The sequence below is a fragment of the Paramisgurnus dabryanus genome, chromosome 8 (genome assembly GCF_030506205.2).
Source record: "Paramisgurnus dabryanus chromosome 8, PD_genome_1.1, whole genome shotgun sequence".
Lineage (NCBI taxonomy): Eukaryota > Metazoa > Chordata > Actinopteri > Cypriniformes > Cobitidae > Paramisgurnus > Paramisgurnus dabryanus.
In genome coordinates, this window is record NC_133344.1 from 42,303,375 (window position 1) to 42,329,117 (window position 25,743).

The 25,743-nt window shown below is 44.3% G+C and overlaps 1 protein-coding gene and 1 long non-coding RNA gene across 2 annotated transcripts; one reads left to right on the forward strand and one right to left on the reverse strand.

Annotated features, from left to right (window-relative positions):
• The first annotated feature begins 10,007 nt into the window (after positions 1-10,007).
• Positions 10,008-10,961, forward strand: LOC135720888 (olfactory receptor 52N2-like). Its single transcript, XM_065243000.2, has one exon. The coding sequence runs from the start codon at positions 10,008-10,010 to the stop codon at positions 10,959-10,961; it is 954 nt and encodes a 317-aa protein (XP_065099072.2).
• Positions 10,962-15,122: 4,161 nt separating this feature from the next.
• LOC141282491 (uncharacterized) lies at positions 15,123-24,080 on the reverse strand. Its single transcript, XR_012337178.1, has 3 exons — positions 23,504-24,080; positions 15,325-15,418; positions 15,123-15,226 (listed from the first exon to the last, which is right to left on the reverse strand). It is a non-coding gene; the product is annotated as an uncharacterized lncRNA (long non-coding RNA).
• Between the last annotated feature and the right edge of the window lie 1,663 nt (positions 24,081-25,743).

Below are 25,743 nucleotides of genomic sequence, written 5' to 3' on the forward strand. Positions count from 1 at the left end.
CAACGCCCAGCCAGCCACATGACAAGCCCGGGTCGAGTTTTGGCTCCGTCCTTAGTCACGAAAAGTGTGAGGAGTGCCGTGGGTGAGTCATTGTCTTTACTGTGTGTGTGTGTGTGTGTGTGTACACATAAGCTTGCATAGGAGTGCTGTGCTTGTGTCGACAGGAGCCACTACGAACCAGAGGAGTCGTGAGGAGAGAACAGCCCGTTGAGGCTGGAGGAGTGTGCGTTCAAGGCAGTTATCGATTGGACCTCCTGAGTGTAAAGTGACGGATCCATTCTGAAGTTGAATAAGGGCAGTGGTCAAGTATACCTACAAAATAGTGTGAGTAGACCATCTGGTAGTCGTTACCTTTGGACGAAGGGTGCCTGTTATATCGCCGTGTGTTTTAACCACTCTTGTGTGTGTGTGTGGAGCCTCTTCAAAAGTTCGCCCCTGCTCAGCATCTCTGGAACCATAAGTGGAGGAGGAGCAAGGGAAGCGTTCGGCTCCACACAAGCATTTTGGATGCCCTTCGACCAACAGCGAGCCTTAGGTGGGCCGTGTGCTACGTGTGCTACCCCGGCCCTTCTGGAGGCCCGTAAAATTGAACGCCTACTGTGTTGGGACCTCACCCCGTAAGTCCACTGCCCCAGTGTGAAAGTTGTGCAAACCAACCGTTGTGTGTGTGAGGAAGAAAGTTAAAGTCTCAGTCACCTGTGTAAACTCTTACCTCTGCTTACATCTCCAAACCTGAGGAAGAAAGTTAAAGTCTCAGTCACCTGTGTAGACTCTTACATCTGCTTACAGCTCCAAACCTGAGGAAGAAAGTTAAAGTCTCAGTCACCTGTGTAAACTCTTACCTCTGCTTACAGCTCCAAACCTGAGGAAGAAAGTTAAAGTCTCAGTCACCTGTGTAAACTCTTACCTCTGCTTACAGCTCCAAACCTGAGGAAGAAAGTTAAAGTCTCAGTCACCTGTGTAAACTCTTACCTCTGCTTACAACTCCAAACCTGAGGAAGAAAGTTAAAGTCTCAGTCACCTGTGTAGACTCCTACCTCTGCTTACAGCTCCAAACCTGAGGAAGAAAGTTAAAGTCTCAGTCACCTGTGTAGACTCTTACCTCTGCTTACAGCTCCAAACCTGAGGAAGAAAGTTAAAGTCTCAGTCACCTGTGTAGACTCTTACCTCTGCTTACAGCTCCAAACCTGAGGAAGAAAGTTAAAGTCTCAGTCACCTGTGTAAACTCTTACCTCTGCTTACAGCTCCAAACCTGAGGAAGAAAGTTTAAGCCTCAGTCCCCCGTGAAATACTTACCTCTGTGTAAAGCGAAGAACCTGCTCCGTCGGACCACCCCCGTCAGCTGGGAAGCGTACGGTCTGAACCACAGCAGGGAACCTAAAGAAAGAGAGAGAGAAGAGCGTCAGTCACGTAACAGACAACATTGAGACAGATACACCCTTATGGACCCTCGAAGTGTGCAAGACCAGGTAGTCGATCCCTATTGCATAGAGTATTTACTGTGCCTCTCTTTTTAATTCTGCCTCGAGGAAAGCAGAGGGCGCCACGGGATCAAGAAACAATATTGAAGGAGCCCCGTCCCACTTCTCCCCACGAGAAAATCCTACCTGGAGGCCAGAAGGAACATTGTTTTAAACTTACCCTTTCCCCTCCCTGAAAACCATTTTAAATAATTTAATAAAGCTTGTTTTAACTTACCTGTACTCTGTGAGTCTGGTCATTGGGGTGGCTTTGGGACCTCCTCGAGGTGGAAACTGGGAAGGGGCGTGACTCCATAGCATCTGAGTCCGCTCCGGCCTGTGACACATACATATACAATAAGTTATATCCAGATAATGAGATGAGTGGCATGGTAATACACATTGTATCCTTTACACGTTTCTTGTCTTCTATTCAATTTTCTTTGACTGGGCACTGCTATATAAGACCTTTACTCTCATCTATAATGTTTCTGGTGCGTGACTACTTCGCTTTTCCTTGGCACTAGATGATCTGCTCAGTTAACACAGTGTTTGAGTTCTACTCCATGTATCTCTATGCTACTGACTGGACGGGGCGGAGCCACGTAACCTCACACGCAGTAGTTTGTTTTAAAGGGAAAGTATTAACAGGATTAAAAACCGAAAATAACCAACATGATGAAATAGGGTCGGTTAACGTTTCAACGTTTTCGGTTATTTTTAAATTAATCGTGCAGCCCTAGGTTATTCCATTCACTACTGGAGGGTTTTCTTTCATCATCTCGTGTTTGAGATCCACCTATGGGAAGGGCATCCGTACCTGACCTCTACAGAAGCATCCAATTGCTCCAAATCTTTCTAGACAGAAAAAAGCACGCAGCCAATGCCAGGTAAGACCACACCCTCTTATCTAAGGGACATATAAGGCCTATCCGCGCTGCTGCTCCTCAGTTGACATTCGCTTCTCGCAATCTCTACACGGATACAGTTCGGTTGGATTTTTCGCTGTTCACTGAGTCTCTCCAGGAGGAATTATCGTCAGATCAGCCTCCGCCTGATGTGGCAGTCGTTAATCTAGCCAGGTTAGCTGTGTCTGCCTTTTAGCATCATTGAGCCGCCCACGCTCGTGTTTCTTTCGCCTATCCCTTTATGCACGGCTGCCCGCCACGGATTTCTCAGATTTTTTGATCGCTGCAAAGGATTCGCACAAGTTTTGCGTGGTCTTTTTGGGTCTCAAACACGCAGGGGAACCTTTGCAAAACCCGGATAACTGCAGCCCATTGCCTTGCACTGCTGAAGAAACTTTTGCGGGCGCTGTCTTAAAGTTGCTTCAACCCAGTGTGGTGACGATGGCCTTTCAGATTTGGATGAGGGGCTTGGTGGAGGGGATGCGCAACTGGAGACATCCAAGGGCGCAACTTCCCTCAGCTGGGCCGACATGCCCAACCCTGCATTTCCAGAAGAGGACATCTTCGAGGAAATTGGGGCATTAGCCGGCAAACCGGTCAGTTCCGGCGACGCTGACAACGCGGACCTTCTTGGGACCTCAGAGGACGAGGAGGCCATCCTGCCCTCATGTGCTTCCCAGGTCAACCCCCAGCGGCCTTACCTCAGTCCATTCTCCTCGACGTATGTGGCCGCACGGCTCAAAATCGAGTGGGCGACTCCACAGAGAGCCAACAATCAGGAGAGGGATATTTATGATGGGAAAGTGCTGGGACCCCCTCCTGGCCCGAGGAAACAACTCTTTCCTGTTCTTCCTGCGTGCGCTAAGCACATGAGGCATTATTGGAAGGACCTTAAACACGGTCTCGCTGGCCTCGAGGTCAAGGACATGGCGACTCTCGGCTTGGGCGACTCGCCCGCGGTCAAGCCGTCGATCGCCAGACACTTCAACCCCGTCCAGGGTGGGCTGCTCACCCCCCCTGAAGCCGGCCTTGCCTAGCAAGATGGACCGCTTTTCTGCCTCTGTCCTACAGGCCTCATATAAGTCCTCGGCTTTGGGGTAAGGGCTCTTAATGTTTCCTCGCTCCTTTCCGCCTACCAGGCGGAGAATTTGGACGACTTGGGGGCTCAGCTGGACAAAGGGGCACCCTCGTAGACTTTGTGGAAGGAGATCCTTATGGTAAACGACCTAGTTCTCCTTAACGCTCGACAGGCCATCCAGGCTCGTGGGTGTTCAATGGCACTTTCTGTGGTGAGGGAGCGTGGCTTTGGCTCAACCTGTCGGGCCTCCCCGACAGCGAGAAGAGGCGAATCGCTGGTGCTCCGGTTGAAAGCCCCTCTCTGAACCCACGCATGTCGGCCCTTGTTTGTCCACTAGATGGCGCCATTGCATCACAAATGAGTCAACCGGCTGCTCACGAGATGAGCTGTGCGTCTCCGGCGGGGACTCTCGCGAGTCACGAGCCAGCCTGGCGAACTGTAGCAGCGCCCGATTGGGTCATGCGAATGACACGCAGGGCTACAGATTAGTTTGTCAGAAAACCCCCACTTTTCAAAGGTATTCTCTTCTCTCACACAGAGGAGAATTCCGCTCACAATCTGACATAGGACATCTGTCCTCTCTCGTAATAAAGGCAGCGATTCAGGTGGTGCCCCCAGATCTGATAAATCAGGGGTTTTATTCTCGCTGGTTCCAAAGAAGGACGGCTCTCTCCGCCCCCCTGAGAATGTCAGGTCTATGGATGTTGACATACATAGACGATTGGCTCATCATAGCCGAATTGAAAGAGAAATTGCTGCGAGAAACCCACCAAGTGCTCTCTCATATCACGTCCCTGAGGTTCAGAGTGAATGTGAACAAAAGCAATTTCACACCCAGTCAGTGTGCGCTCATTAAAACTCCACAATCTAGCTCACAAGCTGTTAATGTGGAGCAAGGGGTTTTTTCTGTCGTTACGTGTGACTCATGTTCCGGGCATTCTGAACAGGGGAGCGGATCTTCTGTCAAGGGGAAACCCTCCTTACGGGGACTGGGGTCTCCACTTTCCCCCCTTGTGTCTTATAATTCCCACACTGTCCAGAGTAAAAGAGAAAGGCTTGTTTCTCCTTCTGGTAGCACCCAGATGGCCCAAAGCTCCGTGGTTGGCAGAAATAATTCCTCTGCTATATGCCCGGCCGTGGCCCCTCCCCCTCCGCACATACCTGTTGTCTCAAGTGAAGGGGGAAATTTATCACCCGCACCCAGACAGGGTGGCTCTTTGGGTTTGGCCCATGAGAGGACAAACTTAAACACGCTGGGGTTACACCTGCACGTAATTGCTACTATTCAAAAATGCCAGAGGCCTTTCGACACGGTTCTTATATGGTTGTAAGTGGCAAGTATTTGAAGGGTGGTGTGATGAGCACGGTCTCATATCTTGTCAGTGCTCAGTCCCTGATATTTTGCGTTTCTTACAAAACCTTATGGATAAAGGCAAGTTTTTTTCCACAATTAAGGTTTACCTGGCGGCTATTTCTGCTTGTCACGTAAGGTTTGATGGCTGTACTGTCGGGCAGCATCCTTTAATCTGCAGTGTGTATTAGTGCATCTGCTACTTGCTTTGCTATAACTTCTCTTAATGGATATGCTTCTGGGTATCTAGTAGCATATTCACAAATGATTAGTATGAATCAATTACCCTTCTGACTCTTTGGCAGCAAACCAACAACTACACCTGTTCTCTCCAATGGTGTTTCCACTGCAGGGATAGAAACCAATGGCATTATAGAAATTGATTTGCCAGCTGTAATCTGACACTCTGGACATGTTCTAGAGAAATCCTTTACATCAATGTACATGCCAGGCAAATAAAACCTCTTAGCAATTCTCATAAACATTTTCATAAAACCCAAGTGTCCCAACCATAGCACTGAATGCCCAAGCTTTAAAATCTGCTTTCGGTATTGCTTTGGTATTACCATCTGCATACCGTCTTCATTTGATTGCCTATACAAAAGGTTTCCTTTTAATACAAACATGTCACTTCTCAACATATCTATAGCCATTTCTTTGTCTGCTCTATTTCGACAATCTGCCAGTGTTTCATCCGTTCTTTGCCATTCGGCTAGCTTATTAGATATATTAGCATCTACAGTATCTGGTTCTTCCAAATTGACAATAGACAATTCTGACATGTGCATGACATTCTCTACCCATTGTCTACATTTCTGCAATCTTTCATTTACATCTAACTTTGTCGGATGTTATTTCCTAATCAAAAAATGGCATGTCATGAAGTGTCTGTCCACCAGCCCACACAGTTTCTTGTACCAATTCAGCTAAAATGGGCATATTTGTACCTAAAATAACTGGATAGGGCAATGTAGCAGCAATGCCAATTTTCATTAGATATGGTTGCCCATTCACTTCAATGTACATTTTAGCAGTAGGTAAATCAGACTGATCTCCATGCACACAAGATATAGAGACTGTGTTTTCTTCCGAAAACTCTATCGGCACATATTGCTTTTGTACCAACATTTGACCAAAACCTGTGTCTATTAAGGTTTCCACTGACTTGCCATACAAAAGAACTGACACAATCAGATTTTTGATTGGTTTTGCTGTCATTACAGGGGTAGGTAAATAACACAGCCCAGCTGATTTAAGCTTCTTAAGCGGACACTGAGAACTTATATGACCTGGTTTTGTACAATTGTAACACAAAATCTCATCTTTACATATTGACTGCTGTGTTTCTACAGTTGGTATTGAGTTAGAGTAGGTGGGCTTTAAATTTTAACTGCAAGTGCACACTACCCTTAAACCCTCCAGAGACTGCCAGCATATCAAATAGTTCCAAAAAAAAACACTGCCCCGATGTAAGCCACCACAAAACGTACTGCCTCTGTTGCAGTGGCAGGATTTCTCTCTTTGACCCAGGTTCGTATTTAAGGTACCCGCATATATTGTTTTAGTACTAAAGTTTCCATAATGTCCGTTTTAGTTGTAGCATCAAAACGTGCCCATTTGGAAAATAAATCCTTAAGTCTGACATAAAGTTCCATAGGTGTTTCATCAGCTGTCGTGTCCAAAGCACGAAATCTCAATCTATATGTCTCTGCGTTTATTTCATATTTCTTGAGTATTACCTCTTTGAGACCAATCTATCATCGAAGCTGGAGACATAGCAACGAACGCCGTCCTTGCTTTTCCCATCAGTAATGGAATTAAATTGACAGCCCAATCGTCCTTTGGCCACCTGTAAACTTGTGCCAATCTTTCAAACGTGGTTAGGTAATTCTCATATCGTCATCATCTTGAAGTTTTGGCAATTGCATACCCAAAATCGCCGTGGACACCATTAATCAGTGTTTTGCTGACCTCCGTGTCTGGTGTGTTCAACATCCATTTGTAATTGTGTAACTTGATGAGTGAGAACTTTAAATTGCTGCTCTTGTCACGACAACTCTTTATCCTGTCGTTCATCCCTCTTTCGCTGATACTGAAGAAAAGTTTGAAACATATTTGCCAGCACTGCGAGCGGTGCTTCCCCTCCTGACACGGAGGTTCCCACTGGCTGTAGCCCGTCTCCATCTTAAGTATTATCCAATGGTTTCTGCCCGCCGTCGGACTCCATTGTTGTAACCTGTTGTGCCCTTTTTTTCGGTGGCATTCCAGTCACCCTTTCGGCGTTACTACTATTCTGCCTTCACTTCTGGCACCGTATGATGAGGATGACCCTTACGGTTATAAAAACGACCGGGAGAAGCAGGAATTTATTTAAGGCACATTTTATTATGCCACGTAGCAAAGTTCCACAGTGCAGACAAAACAAAAAATATTTTTCCTGTAGGAACACATTAGTATCCTTGATCAACCGGAGCTTACATTGCTCAATGCTCACCCCACTTTACCATACCTCCTATTTAATGTTACGGACGCCATTTGAACACTATGGCCCCACCTACCGAACGTTTGATAGTATTCACAGGTCTACTGGTAAGTAACTTATATTCACACAATACTATCACATATGTTTACACAAGTCATACATAATACTCAAATACAGTTTTCTACAAATATGACATCAAAATGGCATGATACACTATTATTCACAAACGCAACATGGATTCATCCAATGACGTCAATAGAAGCCCCCCATAACTTCTAACTAGCAGCTATCTGATTAATAAATGTCTCAAAATGGTATTACTGCATTTTGTCCTTAAACATACACTCAAATGACTTATGTAAAATGCCCACAAAATATACCACAAAATAAGTACAGAGTTTGCACTAAACATAATACACATAAAAAACAACATATGAAGAGTTTTGTTGCAAAACAAGATAATTGAAATTTTTCAGAAATCTCGTTTTTTTGTTGTGCATTCCAATTAATATCAATTCAACTGCAGTCGGTTTGTTTTGATCTAAACCTTCATAACTTAAAAAAATACAGCTAAGTAGCACCATAAAACCAAATAATAACATGATAACATAATAATAAACATGTTTTGACAAAAATGTTAAAAACAGAGTTATCTCGTGTTGCAACAAAACTCTTCATATTTTCACCCAACCTTTCAATATGTGTGTACATGTTATGCATGTGCATCACAGTTCTTAACTTGTCACGGAGTAACTTCGTTTTTTGCCAGTTTTGCCTAGTTCAATATGGTGGGTTAAGGAAAAGGTAGTGACCGGCCTTCTGCAGTAAGCCCAGGTTCTACCTCTTCAGGTCTAGAAACGAAAGATTTACCCAGGCACTGGAAGGGGCAGCTTCATTGGCGCTTTGGTAGGAATTCCCAATTCATCGGTCACGACGTGACGTCATGGTGACTGACTGAAAGGAAACGTCTTGGTTATGTATGTAGGAATGGAAGGAAGGAAGGGACGGAGCAGTCATGTCCCGTCACCACAGTTTGCTGTACCAATGCTGAGGTCGGCCGGGCACTGATGCTCAGCTTTCTCAGACAAAATAGCTGACTTGGTATTGCACCTGATGCTCGTTTTGTGCTTGCACTGTGAGGCAGTGCTGGCAGATACAAATACCTGCATGCAAAGTTTATTGGCATATTACAACTTTCTCAAAGTAGATTGGTCCCGCGAAGCACATTCTAAATTCTTCTGTCACGACGTGACCTCTCCTTTACCTTCCTTCAGGGAACAAGGATTATTATATACGTAACCGAGACATTTATTACCTTAATTTAACATGAGTAGTTAGAACCATGAACCCGATATCTTTTGATAACTTGATTGATGATAACTTGATGACGCTCTCTGTCTCGCTAAGCAGTAATGCGCATTCAAGTAATCAGTGTAGCTGGCAGCCCCCTCTGTGGGTAAAATAATCATTACATGATTACTCCAGTCTGATACTCTGCTGGCTAAATGTTGACTGGGCTTTTTCAGTTTATTTGCTGGTTGTTTAGGACGTGCTGTAAAATGGGGACATTTCCGTGGACAGCTCCGGGAAAACGGGGACGTCTGGTGACCTTACTCTAGTGGCAAAATATGTTGTGCTTTTAACCATAGGATAGAAATTTAAGGAGAGATAAAATATTATTTATATTTTTGGAGTTTCTTTAAACTTGATCAGGTTCCTGTTACGTAGAATTAAGTATTTTAGTGCAAACAACACTGCCCTACAAAGGCTAAGTGCAGTAACTACGCAAACACTGAAACCGAGAAAAACAAACAAAATTGAACCAGGAGACTTTATCACAAGACACAACAGATCTCATAATGCCAATTTCAACTCTTAACTCAATTTTGACCAAATGCGTAGTTACTGCGCTTTGGCTTTGTAGGGCAGAACAGCAAACAACAAAAATGTGATGTCCACGAATGTGGACACACCAAGTCTTAGGAGTGTTAAGGAACTTTTGACATATGCTCATAAAAATCATACAAAAAAATCACCATTCACATAGTAGCTGCAACCTGATGATGCAAGAAGGCTCTATGGCAGCACTGCACAGACACATGGGAACACAGCATGGTGTATTTAGAATCCATGTTACTGTATGTGTCACACTTTCATTTCAGTCTAACATAAGAGAAACATAACATATTATTATAGTGTCATCAATCTAAAAGAGCACGTATTAATGTTGTGAATAGAATAACAATATTTTTTTTAAACTCCTATTATTTATAAATGTTATGCTAGCTTGTTATACCGTATAACACATTCACAGAAAATTAATTGAACGTTACAGAGGAAGATTTTTTTTCCACAGCACCCCTTTGCAGATTTACATGAAAATATAATCACAGACACTTCAGAATTAAGGTAAACTTTATCAGTGCAAAGGGACATATCAGTCATTTGTTTATTGTTGGAAATATGCTTAGGATATTGGAAAACTGTAAAACGGAAAAAAGTCTAATCATTAATTTAATGATCAATGATTTGCTTTTACTTGAATTTTGTATTTAATTGACAGTCACAGCACAGAAACAATGTTTTTTATTCAACATTACTGAGAAATATTTGTTCCCATGGTGTGGCTGAGTGTTGTTACAATAGAAACATAATCATCTGTAACTTCTTTGTTTAATGAAACTGATTTCTTTAAACAGAACTCTGCACGTGCAAAAAAGTTTTCAACATGAAGGACCTTCCTGTACAAAATATTACATATACAGACTTTAAACTAAATGGTTTCTATAGTTTAGGAGAATGGAGGCCTTTTTTATTCATCCCTTTCTTTCTGATGTTTGTATTGTCTACATCAGCAAATTCTATTCTCATATATTTAATCATATCTAAGAAGTCTCTGCATTCACCTATGTATGTACTTATAGGTTTTATGTGTCTTTCAAACTTAATAATGCCCATATCGTTTGTACCCAGCATGCTTCTAAGTTTTTTATTTAATTGGAGTGGGATATCCTTAACTGGTTGTGTGATACAAATGTTTTGTATTTATTTTACTGGTTCATTTAATACTACTTTGCTATTTTGGATGTCAGTAGACCGTTACTTTGCAATATGCAAACCTCTTTATTATCATAAGTACATGGAAATAAGCAATTTTATTAAGTTTGTTTTTCCACCAGTAATGAGAAATGCACTACTGGTGATTATAATGGTCTCTCTGGCTGGAAAACTGTCATATTGTACAAATATAATCGATCACTCTTTCTGTGAACACATGCCATTGGTTCAGTTGGCATGTGGTGATATATCCCTTAATAATTTTGTAGGTCTTTTGAATGCTTTTGTTATACCAGTTACAGATTTTATTCTTATTACTGTTTCGTATATTGTGATTTTTACATCTGTGTTCAAATCTGGTAAGGCCCATTCAAAGGCCATTAACACCTGCATAACTCACTTGTTTGTTTTGACAGTTAGTTTCATATGTGCTTTAATTGCATTTTTGATATACAGAATAAGGAATAACATTTCTTCCAGCAGCCGTATATTCGTAAGCATCTTATACTTACTTGGTCCAAGCTGTTTAAACCCAATTATATATGGATGGAGAACAAAAGAAATAAGACAAACATTTCTTAAATTCATAAACAATGTTAAAGTTTTGCCTTTTTTAGAAAAATAAATGGTTTGTATCAATTAAAGGATCTATGTGTGATAATACAGTGAACATCTGATTATAAAACAAGGTGCTATTCTTACGATTACATTATATTATGACAAAAGAAAGTCACTCGTAAAATATATCTTGTAAATAAATGCATAGTAAATCTTGTAATGAAAATAATATAATTTATTTCCTGATTCAAAACACTAGTGAATATTTTCTATAATGAAAAACAATAAAAATATTTATTTAGATGCTAATATGTACATTTAACAAATGAACTTGTATATTGTATATATATTTTTTAGTTTGCTTGGTGTCCTGAGGAGGACTCTAACTCGTGATCATTTGACAGTGGGACACAATTTCACTCAATATGATGATAACAATAGTGCGATTACACTGTGAAATGTGATGACAATATTGCATGTACACGTAATGCGATTATACAATGCATAACAATAAAGAAGATAGCAGATAGAAAACAGTGATAATAAACACAATTGTGTAAGTAAATAAATAAAGGGTGTCATTGCCATTTGATGTACATATGCAAGATTGAAAAGCAATGGACTTTGTGATGCTTGATGACAAATCAATACAGAAAAACAGGTTTACTTGAGTTTATCATAATTTTATCCATGATGTTTTTTATAATGAAAAATATTCTGTTGAATCAAAAATTGCAAATGCGTTTTTTATGAAATATATAATAAACAATGATGGGTGCTGTTCTTAGTTATAAGTTATTTCAGAGAAAATTGTAGGTTCATTTTCATGAAAGAGTACAAACTAATGTCTTTATTGCCATGTTTATTGTGCACAATTAGGCAGCAGTTGTAAAAGCCCTGTCTTTCATCAAACAGGTGATTTTTATTGCTTTTAATAGAGATTGAATTCTCTAAAACACACATTCATTGCAGTCCTTTAGACTGATATTCCAGGTTGATTAACAGTAGATTATCAGTTTGATTTCTTTATTTGACACTAATCATTTGCCATATTTTATAAACAATATGGCAAAGTGGTGCATGTTTGGAAGTTAAATAAAGGAGTTGTGTCTCGGTGGTGTAGCAGCACTTTCTCATTGGAGTCTTACCCTTAATTACTATGTTATCCAAGACCAATGATGGATTCAAAGCTTAATTTAAAGCTTGCTAGAGTTTTTTTATTTATTCAGAAATTAAAGTATGACCAAGTAATTCTTTACCAGGAAGTATTTAACCCTCTGGGGTACGACCACTTTGGGACACTGTCAGAGGTTCTGACATGCTCTTACATTTGGAATTTTTGAGTTGCTTTAAACATATTAATGGCAAGTGTCTCATAACACTGCATTCAGCACAAACTGAGCTACAATATTATATGAGCTACATGTATGTGCATGTTTGTATTTTTGAGAGAAAAATGTTTATGTGTGGTTTTAAAAAAAGCAAAAATTTTATGTCACTGATATAAGTCCACAAACCCCATACTAAACATGTTTTCACAAGACTTTTCTAAACAGAATCTAGTAGTCTAGAGTTTTTTCTTTTCAATGATGTGAAAATCATTCTGCCTACTCATTCACATAAAACAATATATTGATTTAGAAATTGTAAGACACTTTTTGTTTAGAGGGGCCGAATGCAAGAAGGATTCATTGACAGCTGAGGAAACAAAAGACTATCATAATAAGCTGCATAATGAGCCTTTAGACAGGAATGTGAGAGGGAACTAGAGTAAAGAATGTAGGAAAGGAATATATACATGTTTGTTTGTGGTTTATTAAGAAGTTAACAATATAATCAAATTAGAAAAGAAGGTCAAAGTGGGACATTTTCAGTTCATTTGGAAACAAACCCTATACAAAAACTTAACTTGAATAAACTAAGAAACTGATACACAACATAGCTGTAAACTTCATGTGGCTCATGTTAAAGAGCACCAATTATGCTAATAAATTAGCACGTTAGCATGTTATTGTAATATCCCATAGTACATACATGTTATTAAAACTTGAACTAATGCACTGTGAGTCTTATAAATTGCTTACATACCTCACCGATTTCTGCATGTCTGGAAAACGCTCGGATTTAGTTCCTGTCTCCGCCTCCCAAAATGTCTAGTGTATTCGGATTGGTCAGATGACTACTCAACTTTTATTGGTCAACTGGGTTCGGCGTGTGTTTGAAAGGTTACGCCCCTGACTACGCGTGGGTTTTCCGGTTCTGACTGAGAGTCACAGGCAACGTAAACAAGCGCTATATTTCTCTATAAACGATGGTGTCTGTACGCCTTACCACTTCAAGCTCGATCCAGAGAGTTCAGACGGCCGTTACGATATAAACGATCTCCGTCAATGAACGCGATTGGATTTAACTTTTTTAGGTGTCCTTAGCTCTGCCAGAATGCTAAACGAAGACGAAAATGTGTTGCAAAGACATCCAAAAGGTAATTATATAACGTACTACATTACTTTGCAAACTATATGGAAACACCAAATGTAGCACATAGAAAGTATTTTTTGAAATGATTATAAAACTATTTCACTTATTAACATTATTTTACTATAGTAAACTTTATTATAAAAGCCTGCTTACATACTATATTACTGTGCAAACTATATGGAAACACCAAATGTAGCACATAGAAAGTATTTGTTGAAATGATTATAAAACTATTTCATTTGTTAACATTATTTTACTATAGTAAACTGTATTATAAAAGACTGCTTACATACTATATCACTGTGCAAACTATATGGAAACACCAAATGTAGCACAAAGAAAGTATTAATTAAAATGAATGTTCTACATTATTTCACTATGGTAAACTTTTTTATGAAAGACTGCTTACTTATAAGTGCTATGTTTTTACTTATTAGGTTTTAAGGAGAATGCAACTTATTAGGTTTTAAGGAGAATGCAACATGTTCCAGGCCTCTTACCTGCGTGATTCATCATCCAGGTTTTGCACAAATTGTCTAAATCCCTACACACAGAACATTTATTGTACCGACTATAAGCCTTTGAGGTGCAGGACTAGAGTAAGTTTTATTACATTTTTAAACCAATAACACTAAAGTATCATTATAGTAACAAAGTACCCAAAAGAACAAAAGATGTAACTTTAAAGAAAATATAATAGTCAGTCAAAAGTTTTTTTATTTATTACAAATATATATTTATATGTTAAACAATATACAAATAAACATACTTTAGTAACCATATTGTGCTCTTGTTTCAAAAATTGTTCAATTCATTTCTTACAGCTATCTATTCAGATAAATGGCATATCAAAGCTTTGTCAGCTGGTGCTATTTAAGACGACACTATAAGGTTATCATCCTGTCGTGTGTTGTTCTCCAGATACGCTTGGAGCTTCCTGATCAGATCGGTCACAATTTTGGCTTTCGACGACCCCTGCACTGAAGATGGCATGCAATCACGTCCTCCTTTGAAGGTCTCTCAAACTGTGATGCCAGGTCCATTGGAATCGGGGTTTCCTTCAGCTTATCTTCAAATACCTCATCAAACACAAGCCTGATCACATCATCCACATAACTGTAGAAATATTGCAGTCAATAAATCTTTTGTTTTGATCATTTATTTCCCTGCTTCATACATTAAAGGGATACTTCACCGATTTAGCATTCAGCTTTGTATCTGTAGAAACCCGGCAGTATTACTGAATGACCATGTTTCCCTCCATCATTTCCCCCTGAGAGGAGAGATATCTGCATTTTGGTTCTGCAAAAAAGTCCTCCGATGATGCAAAAATCGTCATATTACATCATCGGAGGACTTTTTTGCAGAACCAAAATGCAGATATCTCTCCTCTCAGGGGGAAATGAGGGAGGGAAACATGGTCATTCAGTAATACTGCCGGGTTTCTACAGATACAAAGCTGAATGCTAAATCGGTGAAGTATCCCTTTAAGTTTTTAATTATGAATGTATTTGAAATAAAACATTACTGCTTACGGTATGTCACTTGTGTGTTTTGGGAACATAGCCTTGTACTTTCCCTCTCCTGCTTTTGTTACGGCTTGGTGACATGTAATGGATGGCTGCAAGGTACAAATACCTGTAAAATATAAACAAGCAATTAATTTATTGTAAAAGTAAATACTACTTTATTTAAAACAGTTACTAAAATACTTAAATACCTGCACAGCATTCCAATAAATGAGAAAATCAATTTTTTTTTGCTGCAAATCTGAAATATCAGGCTACGGACGGCAAAGGCATCCACTGATGATGGTGATGGAAACATTGTGAAACGATGCTACTGCGTGGGTTCCTATGATTATGCAGAGAAAAAAAACTTTGTCATCATCAGTTATACATCTAAGACTGGTAGTGGTATCACTAGCTAAATACATCATATGTGTTACACACCTTTGCTCCTCATATGCCAGTCTGACTCCTTGTACTGTGTGTAATGATGTTGCATGTTTGCATACAGTGTAGAAGGATGTGTCCAGCTGCGAATCTAGGATATAGACAAATAAAACAAACATGTATTTGTCACCACCAGGGGCTGGCTATGTTAAACTAAAGCCACGCCCCTTTGCAACTCCCACCTCGAGGAGGTCCCCAAAGCCAACCCAATGACCAGACAAACACGGGAACAGGTAAGTAAAATTTAAAACAAACTTTATTTGATTTAAATACTTAAAAGAACTGGGGAATTGGGGAAAGGGGAAATTAAAACTAATAGACTTCTTCTCCTCCCTCCAGGGAGACTGCAGCCACGGGCAGACAGGGGCAAGGGCAACAGGAGTGCCAACCACCATAAGTCGGGGGACAAAGGGAAACGTCAGGCTCCGGCCTGGACCCTGCTAACCGTGGCGCCCTCCTTCTTCTTTCCTGGAGGCAGAACAATTTCGGTGTGACTGGTAGGAGATTTTCCACTGTCTGTGTACCTTTCCTCGGTTCGGCAGGGGGTCCTCGCCCCACGTGCCTTCACGTTCCCCGTCGTACGTCCACCCTCGTTCTCCTTGTTCCCCACAGGTGATCACTGCGACACAGAAGCACTGTTAGCTTGGACTTTGTATATTCCTCAACGGTTCTGCTGTTTACAGCTCTCGGGGTAGGTAGCACGTTACACAGTCTGTTCTCCAATTGTTCACTCTCGTCTTCCTTTCTCTCCCAGGCGGCCACTAAGACACAAAGACACTGTTACTTGGACTTCGAGTCTTTCTCACCGGCTCTGCTGCTTACAGCTCTCTGGGTAGGCATCACATTACACAGTCTGGTCTCCAATTGTTCACTCTCGTTTTCCTTTCTCTCCACAGGCGGCCACTAGAACAAAAAGACACTGTTACTTGGACCTCGAGTATTTCTCACCGGCTCTGCTGCTTACAGCTCTCTGGGTAGGTATCACGTTACACAGTCTGTTCTCCAATTGTTCACTCTCGTTTTCCTTTCTCTCCACAGGCGGCCACTAGGACACAAAGACACTGTTACTTGGACTTCGAGTTTTTCTCACCGGCTCTGCTGCTTACAGCTCTCTGGGTAGGTATCACATTACACAGTCTGTTCTCCCATTGTTCACTCTCGTTTTCCTTTCTCTCCACAGGCGGCCACTAGGACACAAAGACACTGTTACTTGGACTTCGAGTATGTCTCACCGGCTCTGCTGTTTACAGCTTTCTGGGTAGGTATCACGTTCACAGTCTGTTCTTCAATTATTCACTCTCGTTCTTCTCTCTCTCCACAGGTGGCCGCTAGGACACAAAGACACTGCTACTGAGACTTCAAATATTTCTCACCGGCTTTGCTGTTTACAGCTTTCTGGGTAGGTATCACGTTCACAGTCTGTCCTTCAATTATTCACTCTCGTTCTTCTCTCTCTCCACAGGTGGCCGCTAGGACACAAAGACACTGTTACTGAGACTTCGAGTATTTCTCACCGGCTCTGCTGTTTACAGCTTTCTGGGTAGGTATCACGTTCACAGTCTGTTCTTCAATTATTCACTCTCGTTCTTCTCTCTCTCCACAGGTGGCCGCTAGGACACAAAGACACTGTTACTGAGACTTCGAGTATTTCTCACTGGCTCTGCTGTTTACAGCTCCCTGGGTAGGTATGGTTTCTTCCGTAGGTCAGCAGAGGGGCGAAGGTCACACACCACCTCACCGGGTCGAGCGCTGCCCTATCTCCACTGCCCGTAGGCCGATCGAATCCTGGACAGGGGCGCCCCTTTGTAGAGACCGCGGGGGCGGCGGACCCTTTCGCCTCTGACTCTGCGACAAAGACAGACACAGGTAAGTTTACACCACGAATATTTCCAATATTTTACTCACAGTCACTGACAGCTCTTGGTCTGCGTCCCTTCGTACTCCGAAACAGCACACTACGTATGGTAGCAGTAATTTCTGAGGTCGTTAGCCTCTCCGTCCTCTGCCCAGTAGAAGAAATGGATGATGCGGGGCTTCGTCTAACAAGACACACAGCAACCCACAGCAAATACACAGCACCACTTCAACGTGAAAAGCTTATTAAATGCAAAGTCTCACTCACCACACTATAAGTGCAACACAACAAGGGAAGCGCCCGGTGTCCCCCACTGCGCTTGGGCTGAGATAGGGGCGATGGAAAATACGACCAAAATAAAGTCTCGTTGCTGTGGCTGTTTGGATTTACACTTCTAACGGCTCGCCCACCACACTATTGTAGGGGTAGGGCCGCCCTCCTTCTCCTGGAGGTTTCCAACGGTTACACAGGTTAATTTCTGCAAGTTACTCCACACCAAAAGGGTATACTCACAGCGGATAGCCTTTGTTTACGTTGTACAACAAGGTCAATTTTCTTCCTGCTTTACTCCTTCAAAAGTACTGGTCAGACCAAGGTTCCTTTTTACCCATAGGATTTTCCGTTTACTCCAGCAGGTCCACCGTAAACTACAACGAGAGAGGGAGAGAGAGAGAAATGCAGACAGCCACCACGTCTAACAATGAGCACAGCTCCGTTCCTCAGCACACACTACCACCCTCAATTGTGATCTAACTGTGCTTTTTATACTCCTCTCTGTACTCCAGTTATCCAATTGCCCGGCGATCTCTTTAACTAGGCACAGCTGTGCCCAATCGGCTGATTACAGCCTTCGCGAAGCTGCCGGATGTCCGGTGTTTCTGTTCTCCGGTCTGGACGGAAACATCCGGGCGGAACCAAACTTCCTCAACTTTTGGTTCCGCCCTGAAAGATCGTCACCCCGTGACATCCTCCCCCGCCAATGCATTCTAGTCCCTGGAATGCCTTCGAGTAGTCCACTCACCGTAACGGGAAGGGGGTCGGCCTCGATTCTCCCGTTGGGAGCGCCTCACAGGGGAGTCAGGTTCGGCAGGCTCGGGCACAACCTCAGGTTGTCTTTGGGCGGCCGGGGGTTCGGCTGGCTCTGGTACTGGCTCTGGTTGTCTCTGGGCGGCCGGGGGTTCAACTGGCTCCGGTGCTAGCTCTGGCTCTCCTGGGGCAGCCGGGGGTGGTGCCACCACGGGTAGGCCTGGTACCACAGCCCATCCTTCCATCCAGGGGGCCGTCGGTGCCGGTTCCGCAGCTACCTCTTTCGCGACCTCGGGATAATTTGGGCAAGGGCGAATCATGTTTCGGTGTACCACACGTTCAGGGCCGGCCTTTCCTTCCGGCCGGATGGTATACACCGGCTGTCCCGGTCTCTGTTGCCTGCAGACTACGTACGGGGTGGTCTCCCAACGGTCACTCAGCTTTCCTTTGCCTTGCCGCCGGTTGTCTCGTACCACGACTCTCTCTCCTGGTAACAAGGGGGCGTCCCGGGCCGTCCGGTCGTACAACCGCTTGTTCTTTTCCCCTGTGGCCCGTATCTTCTGGGATACCTGTTCGTAGGCAAAGTGCAGCCGTTGGTGGTGGCGCCCCACCCATTCCGTCACGCTCCCTTCCTCCTGGCCAGCGGCCACTCCCAAGACCAGGTCCGTGGGCATCCGCACATGTCTGCCGAACATCAGATAAGTGGGGGCATACCCCGTCGTACTATGAACGCTGTTATTATAGGCTTGTAAAAGGTTCGGTAGAGCACTCACCCAATCGCTCTGCTTCCGTTGATCCAGGGTCCCTAGGAGCCCCAACAGGGTCTGATTAAACCTCTCACAACAGCCGTTTCCTTGAGGGTGATACGACGTCGTATGGGTCTTCGTGCACCCATACAGCTGGCATAATTCTCGGATCACCTTTGATTCGAAATTGGCCCCTTGATCTGAGTGCAAGAACTCTGGACATCCGAATGTTTGGAAGACGTGCCGCCATAGAGCCATTGCGGTGGTGTTTGCCGTCTGATCAAGGGTGGGAACTGCCCATGCGTATTTTGTAAACAGGTCGGTGATTACTAAGATGTTCGGATAGCGGTCCTGTGGCCGGCCCAGTGTCAGGAAATCCATCGCCATGATGTGGAGGGGGGCTTTGGCATGTATGGGCACCATCGGCGCTCGAGCCTCTCGTCGAGATTTGAACAACATACACCTGGGGCAAGCTTGGACCAAGCTGCGTACTGATGCTTCCAGCCCCGGCCAGTAGAAAAACCTGCGCAGCAGCGATACTGTCCGTTCTTGTCCCTGGTGCCCCAGCTGATCATGGTAGGCGGACACCAAGGCTGCTGCTTGATCGGCGGGCACCACGATCTGGCGCACCTCCTCGTCCAGCTTCGGGTCACTAACCTTTCGGCAAAGCACCCCTTCCTGTAGTTCCAGCTTGTCCCACTGTCCCAGCAGTCTTTTTCCCGTCTCTGTCTGGGTCAGCCTCTCAGACGACGTTGGCCGTCGGCCCTGCTCACCCACATCTTCACCTGACACACATCCTGATCCTGGGCCTGCCTCGCTTTCCACCGACAGGGGTCCCAGCCCCAGTTCCCCGGTACCGCCTCCTGCTGGCCTCCTGGTGCCTCCACGGCCCCTATCAGATAGCCTTCCCTCTGGCTTTCTTCTTCCTGGCCCCCCCGGCAACCGGGGTTGTCCACCTCTGGTAATCGGGACAAGACATCCGTGTTCGTGTGCTCTCGCCCAGGCCGATACTGCAGTTGATAATCGAAATTGGCAAGTTGTGCCACCCAGCGCTGCTCCACAGCTCCCAACTTCCCTGTCTGTAAATGCACCAAAGGATTATTGTCCGTAATCACCGTTACCTTAGCACCCCAGAGGTAGTCCTTAAACTTCTCGCTCAGGGCCCACTTCAGGGCCAGCAGTTCCAGTTTGAATGAGCTGTAGTTTGCATCGTTCCTCTCAGCTGGGTGGAGGCTTCGGCTTGCGTAGGCGATCACCCGTTCTGTTCCCGCTTATCGTTGGGCCAAGACCGCTCCCAACCCCAGGTTGCTAGCGTCTGTATACAAGAGAAATGGTTGAGTAAAGTCTGCATAGGCCAAGATAGGAGCCTGTAACAATTCCTGTTTCAATCTCTGAAATGCCCCCTCACAGGACTCATCCCAGTCAATAGGGGGTGACCCCCGTCCCCGGTTCCGCCCTGTACCGACCAGCAGCTGGTTAAGTGGCTTAGCAATCTTTGAAAAATCTTTTATGAACCGTCTGTAGTATCCCACAAACCCTAGAAATGACCGTACTTGCCTCACAGTCTTGGGTGCACTCCAATCTCTTACCGCAGAGACCTTCCCAGGGTCTACGGCCACCCCAGCAGCGTTGACCACGTGACCCAGGAACTGGACTTCTCGCCTCAACAGATGGCATTTATCGGGTTGCAACTTCAGCCCATATTTCTCCATCGCCTGGAAAACCTCTTCGAGGTGTCGGAGGTGGGAATCGAAATCTGGGGAGTACACAATTACATCATCTAAATATACCAAGACTGACTCCATAAACTAACCTCCAAGACAGCGCTGCATCAGGCGTTGGAACGTGGCTGGAGCGTTACAGAGCCCGAAGGGCATCCGTTCCCACTCGAATAATCCAAACGGGGTCGTGAAGGCGGTCTTCTCCCTATCGGCCTCGGCCACTGGCACCTGCCAATACCCACTGGCCAGATCCAGAGTGGAGTACCATGCAGACCGCGTGAGACCGGCAAGGGAGTCTTCGATCTGGGGTAGGGGAAAAGCGTCTTTTTTGGTCACCAGGTTGAGCTTACGATAGTCCACACAAAACCTCCAAGCTCCCGACTTTTTCTGCACAAGCACGATGGGGGCTGCCCATGGGCTACTGCTTTCCCGGACGATGCCCCGCCCCAGCATTCCCTGCAATAGTGAGCGTACCTCTGTATACAAGGTGGGTGGGATCGGCCGGTACCTCTCCCTACTGGGTCCTGCATCTCCAGTCGGAATATGATGTTCCACCACCTTAGTGCATCCGTAATCCTCCTCGTGTCTTGCAAACACATGTTGCCATTTCTGAAGGAGGGCTTGGAGTCTTTGTGTCTGCGCCTGTTCCAACTTTTCCCCTTGCAGGGACTCACCTGCCAGGTGCCTCGGCACGTCCCTCCCCCCGTTGTTCGAAGGGGCTTCCATCTGTGTCAGGGCCACGTCGATGACAGTGGGGCACACCTGACGGAAACTAACATCTCTCTCCTCCCTCACCTGATGGGGTGCAACCCCGTTAGTCGGGCCAGCCGCTGGTGTCGGTGTAAGTGTACTGGATAGGGGTGGTCATTTCGAACCTTTACAGGGACCCTCCCCCGGTGGACCGCCGCTAGGCCTCGTGCTACTTCCACTTGGGGGCAATCGGCGTGGGGTTCGACCAATACCCACTCTTCGGGGCCAACTCCTCGGGGGGCCACTCTCACCCACACCATGGCCTCACTCCTAGGGGGAATAGATAAAGCAAAGCGACACATCACTCTTCCTACCTCTTCCCGGCCTCTGCGGACCTGGGTCATCTGGACCCGACGACAGTCGGCGACTACTCGCTCCCATAGGGGCCTCTCGACAGGGGAGATCCTAGGGCCGGGCTTAGCCCGAAATAACTCCTCCCAACACTCGGAGAGGACGTTCATACCTAATAGGGCTCGATGGACACCCAAACACCTGTCTTCCACGATGATCACCCCTTTTTGGGGAACTAACACCCCGTGAACTTCTAAGTCCGTCAGCCGGTAGCCAATGTAAGGAATCTCTAGGCCGTTGGCGCCCCGCAACGTCAGCCAGGGGGCCTCTCCTCCTTGGGTTCTCTGCGAGAGACTCTCTGCAAACAATGTCACTTGAGAGCCCGTATCTACCAGGCACTGTACTGTCTTGCCACATACCTTTACCTCCGCCATTGGGCTATGCCCAACCATCTGGTCTCTAGAATTATCACGTCTTCCCGGGTCTTCTCGAGGGGTCCCGGCCACACGACCCACTGTGGCCGGTCGTCCTAAAAACCCCCTTCCGATGCCCTGCGAGGCCCACACTGACGGCTATAATGCCCTGGTTCTCCACAACGATTGCAGATTGGCCGCCCTTGGTCATCCCACTCGAAGCGGGGCCGGTTAAAACGGTTCGGGCGTCCCGGTGGCTCTCGGCCCCTCTCAGAGTAGACTCGCTCTCGGGGTGCCGGCCTCGGTTCCTCTCGCGCCCTACCTTGGCGAAGTTCTCCCAGGAGAGTCTTAGATAGTTCCGTCATCTGCTCTCGGACGTCTTTCAACAACTCTACTCTCAGGGCTTGCTTCCAATCTGCGTGTTCAGGTGGCGCTGCTGTGTTTCCACTTACGACTGCACATACAGGGGTTTCACTTACTTCGACCTCATCGCCCTCCAAGGCCAGCGCCTCCTTCTTTAGATCTTCAAAGGTGAGCCCGGAGTCCCTCCGAAACTGGACCCTCAGACTTTGTCTCACGGGGCCCTCTTTGACATATTCAGTCAAAAAGACATATTATAACAATAGAGTACAACGACTATAAATCGTTAGACTATTCATTAAAACGTAAATGTATTACATATTACATGGCCCAACATTAGCAACACACATTACGTGTTTACTTCGTTTCAAAATCTAAGAAAGCTTCAAGTAAATACAACAGTAAAATACATATAACTTTAAACAAATCATCTGTACTTAGAGTTTCTTGAGTTTGATCATGAGAACAAATTTTACCTGTAACAGTTTAGCTGGCATTTGTATTTGTATTTAGCTTCCCTGCTGAAAAAAACAGCATCAAACCAGCATGGACCAGCATGGGAATTATGCTGGTCTATGCTGGTTTAGCTGGTGGTCACAGCATACCAGCACCAAAACACAACATATGCTGGTATGACCAGCATGGGATGCTGGTGCTAATGCTGGTTTGTTGCTGGTTTAGCTGGTGCTGATGCTGGTTTGATGCTGGTTTAGCTGGTGTTCACTAGCAAACCAGCACCAAAACACAACATATGCTGGTCTTGCTGGTATGCTGGTTTTTTCAGCAGGGTTAGCAACTTAGCAAGTTTGTAAACATGTCTAAACCAACATCGATAAAAAAAACGATAGTCTGCATAATTCAACATACACGTGTGTAAATATGGTACGTTGTTTATGAAATACAGTATTACAACACAAAACAATTAGCTTGCAAGCTTAGCTCTACACGCACATTATGTTAATCACCGGTTACGTAATGTACAGTAAAAGGCAAATAATAAACGTGAATACTTACAGCCTGTGATCCAGAAGTGCACAGTAATCCAACTTTCAAGAGGAGACGTCGCGCAAATCCAGCTTCGGTTCATGAGAAGCAGTTATTGTGAAAACTCCGTGAACAACTTCTGACTGGATTTTTCCGGAACCGTATTAAACATGATGTCCTCTGTGGAAGTCCATAAAGTGCTATTTTGCCCTCGCATCTAAAGAGACAGCGTCTACTCGAGAGATTTAATCGCTTAAACAATGAAACAAGAGTTTGCAAACAGAGTCAAAGCAGGGACTCACAACCTCCGCCATTTTAGCTCTCTTCTGACTCGGCGCTCCCCACCCCCATCTTTGAGGGCGTACCCAAGCAAAGCAGAGAGGGCTGAACTATGATAATGTTGGTCTTATCTAAGTCACTAATCCCAGGAAGTAAACTGTTGCCTACAATCCGAGTGTTTTTTGTAGTCCTCGAACGTTAGAGACAATAACTCGCGTCATCGTTTTCTTTGAGGTATGTACTTTTTGAATATCGTTAGCATGTACTTATGCACACTTACACACAAAAGGATGTTTAAAAACGTGTATCCCATAATAGGTGCTCTTTAACATATAAACTTTATGTCCAAAAAGTGTGAATATGTTTTTCCACTTCATTGTTTTGTACTGAGGGATGCAGACCTGTAAGAGAGTTAGATATAGTGGATGCTGACTGTGTGACCCTGTGTGACCAACATAACCAATTTATTGGGTGAAGATCAAGTGCTCAAGATCTACAATCATTTTCATTTATGGAGTTACATGCTGACCTGAAGCGGCTGACTCCTTTCCTGTTCAGCATTGTTTCGAAAAATCACAAAAAACTCTGTCCCACACATTTGTGCTGCAGCCTCAATAGCATTGAGAGGAAGACAACCCCATTTATCAGCCCTATCAATAACATAAATTCAGTTTTATTGTATGGCAGGGCAAAAAAGGCAGTTTCCCAGCGACTAGTAAAAATGGCCATCTCTACAACACACTCCATTGCAGTTGGCAAACAGAAAGAAATGGCTCAATACTGTATGCTTCCAGTGATGTCCTTAAAACGGGACTTGGAGTCATTCCTGAATCAGCAAAGCAAAGATGAACAAGATAGGATTATTCAAAGAAGCCTTGAAGAACTGTCCTTATCAGGTGAGTTGTTTAATATGTAACAAAAGAGAAGGATCCGCACACCAATAAGCTCCCTACCAAAAGGAAGCTGGTTCACATGTTCTGAATGAACCCGCGTTGTGGAAACGCGTTGGTAGGCAAGTGCCTAGTATAGTTTATCAATACAACGGAACGACATGGATGCCTCCTTGGACTTACCCGTTCAATGTAAGTAAAGAGGAGAAATTCTAAGCTTACAAAGAAAAGTCAGATCACTGGCAGAGGTCATTTGACACCAACGAGGATATATTTATGAATAAAGACATTGATCACTTAAAATCCTACTTATTGCCACTTTAAAGGATTACATTAAAGAATCAAACAAATTTTTGTCGTGTCTGCAGATAAAATTTATTGTGTTTTTTGTTTTGCCACAGCCACCCCTGACGGGGTAATACCGGACCACATCCAGCAAGGCTCCGCAGAACAGAAGAGGACCTGGCTCCATGACTCTGTTGCAGAGGTCGTTGACAAGTTGTTGATGTCAACAGAGATTTCTGGACTGTCAGCTGGCATTACTAAAGCGGCAAGAGCACAATATACTGAGAAGGAGATGCTCCATTGTCGTGAGCCAGGTTGCACCAAAGTGTTCTTTTATAAAAAAGCCAGAGAGACCAATGAGAAGAAAGTCCACAGTCTTTTGGTGGCATCTATGCCAGTTGTTGAGCCTGCTTCCTTTGATTTGATTGACTACAAAATAAGCATAGTGAGGCCAGGCTTAGCTTTGGATTTCTGCTTTTTGATATGTTGGATGCGGTGAAAGAGGGAGATGGGGAGCGCATGATAAGGCTGTACAAGGTGGCACTATTGATTTACAAGGCTTTCAGGCACACTCAATATGCATACAGCATAGTGCTGCACAATTAATCGCATCGCAATCGCGATGTCAGCCTGTGCGATTATATGACAGCAAAATGTTGCAATTATATTAAATAAATAAATGTGTGGACTTGTTAACAAAAACTTTCTGATAACAGTTTGATGATTTTCCTTGCTGTTTAAAAAAAGAAAGAAAAATGAACAAAAAGCAGTGCACGTGTGGCATGCACGTGTGTGGCATGCGTTGTCACTTGTGTG

What these genes read in the sequence shown, in the direction of transcription:
- LOC135720888 (XM_065243000.2), top strand. Translation starts at nt 10,008, where the DNA reads ATGAAGGACCTTCCTGTACAAAATATTACATATACAGACTTTAAACTA.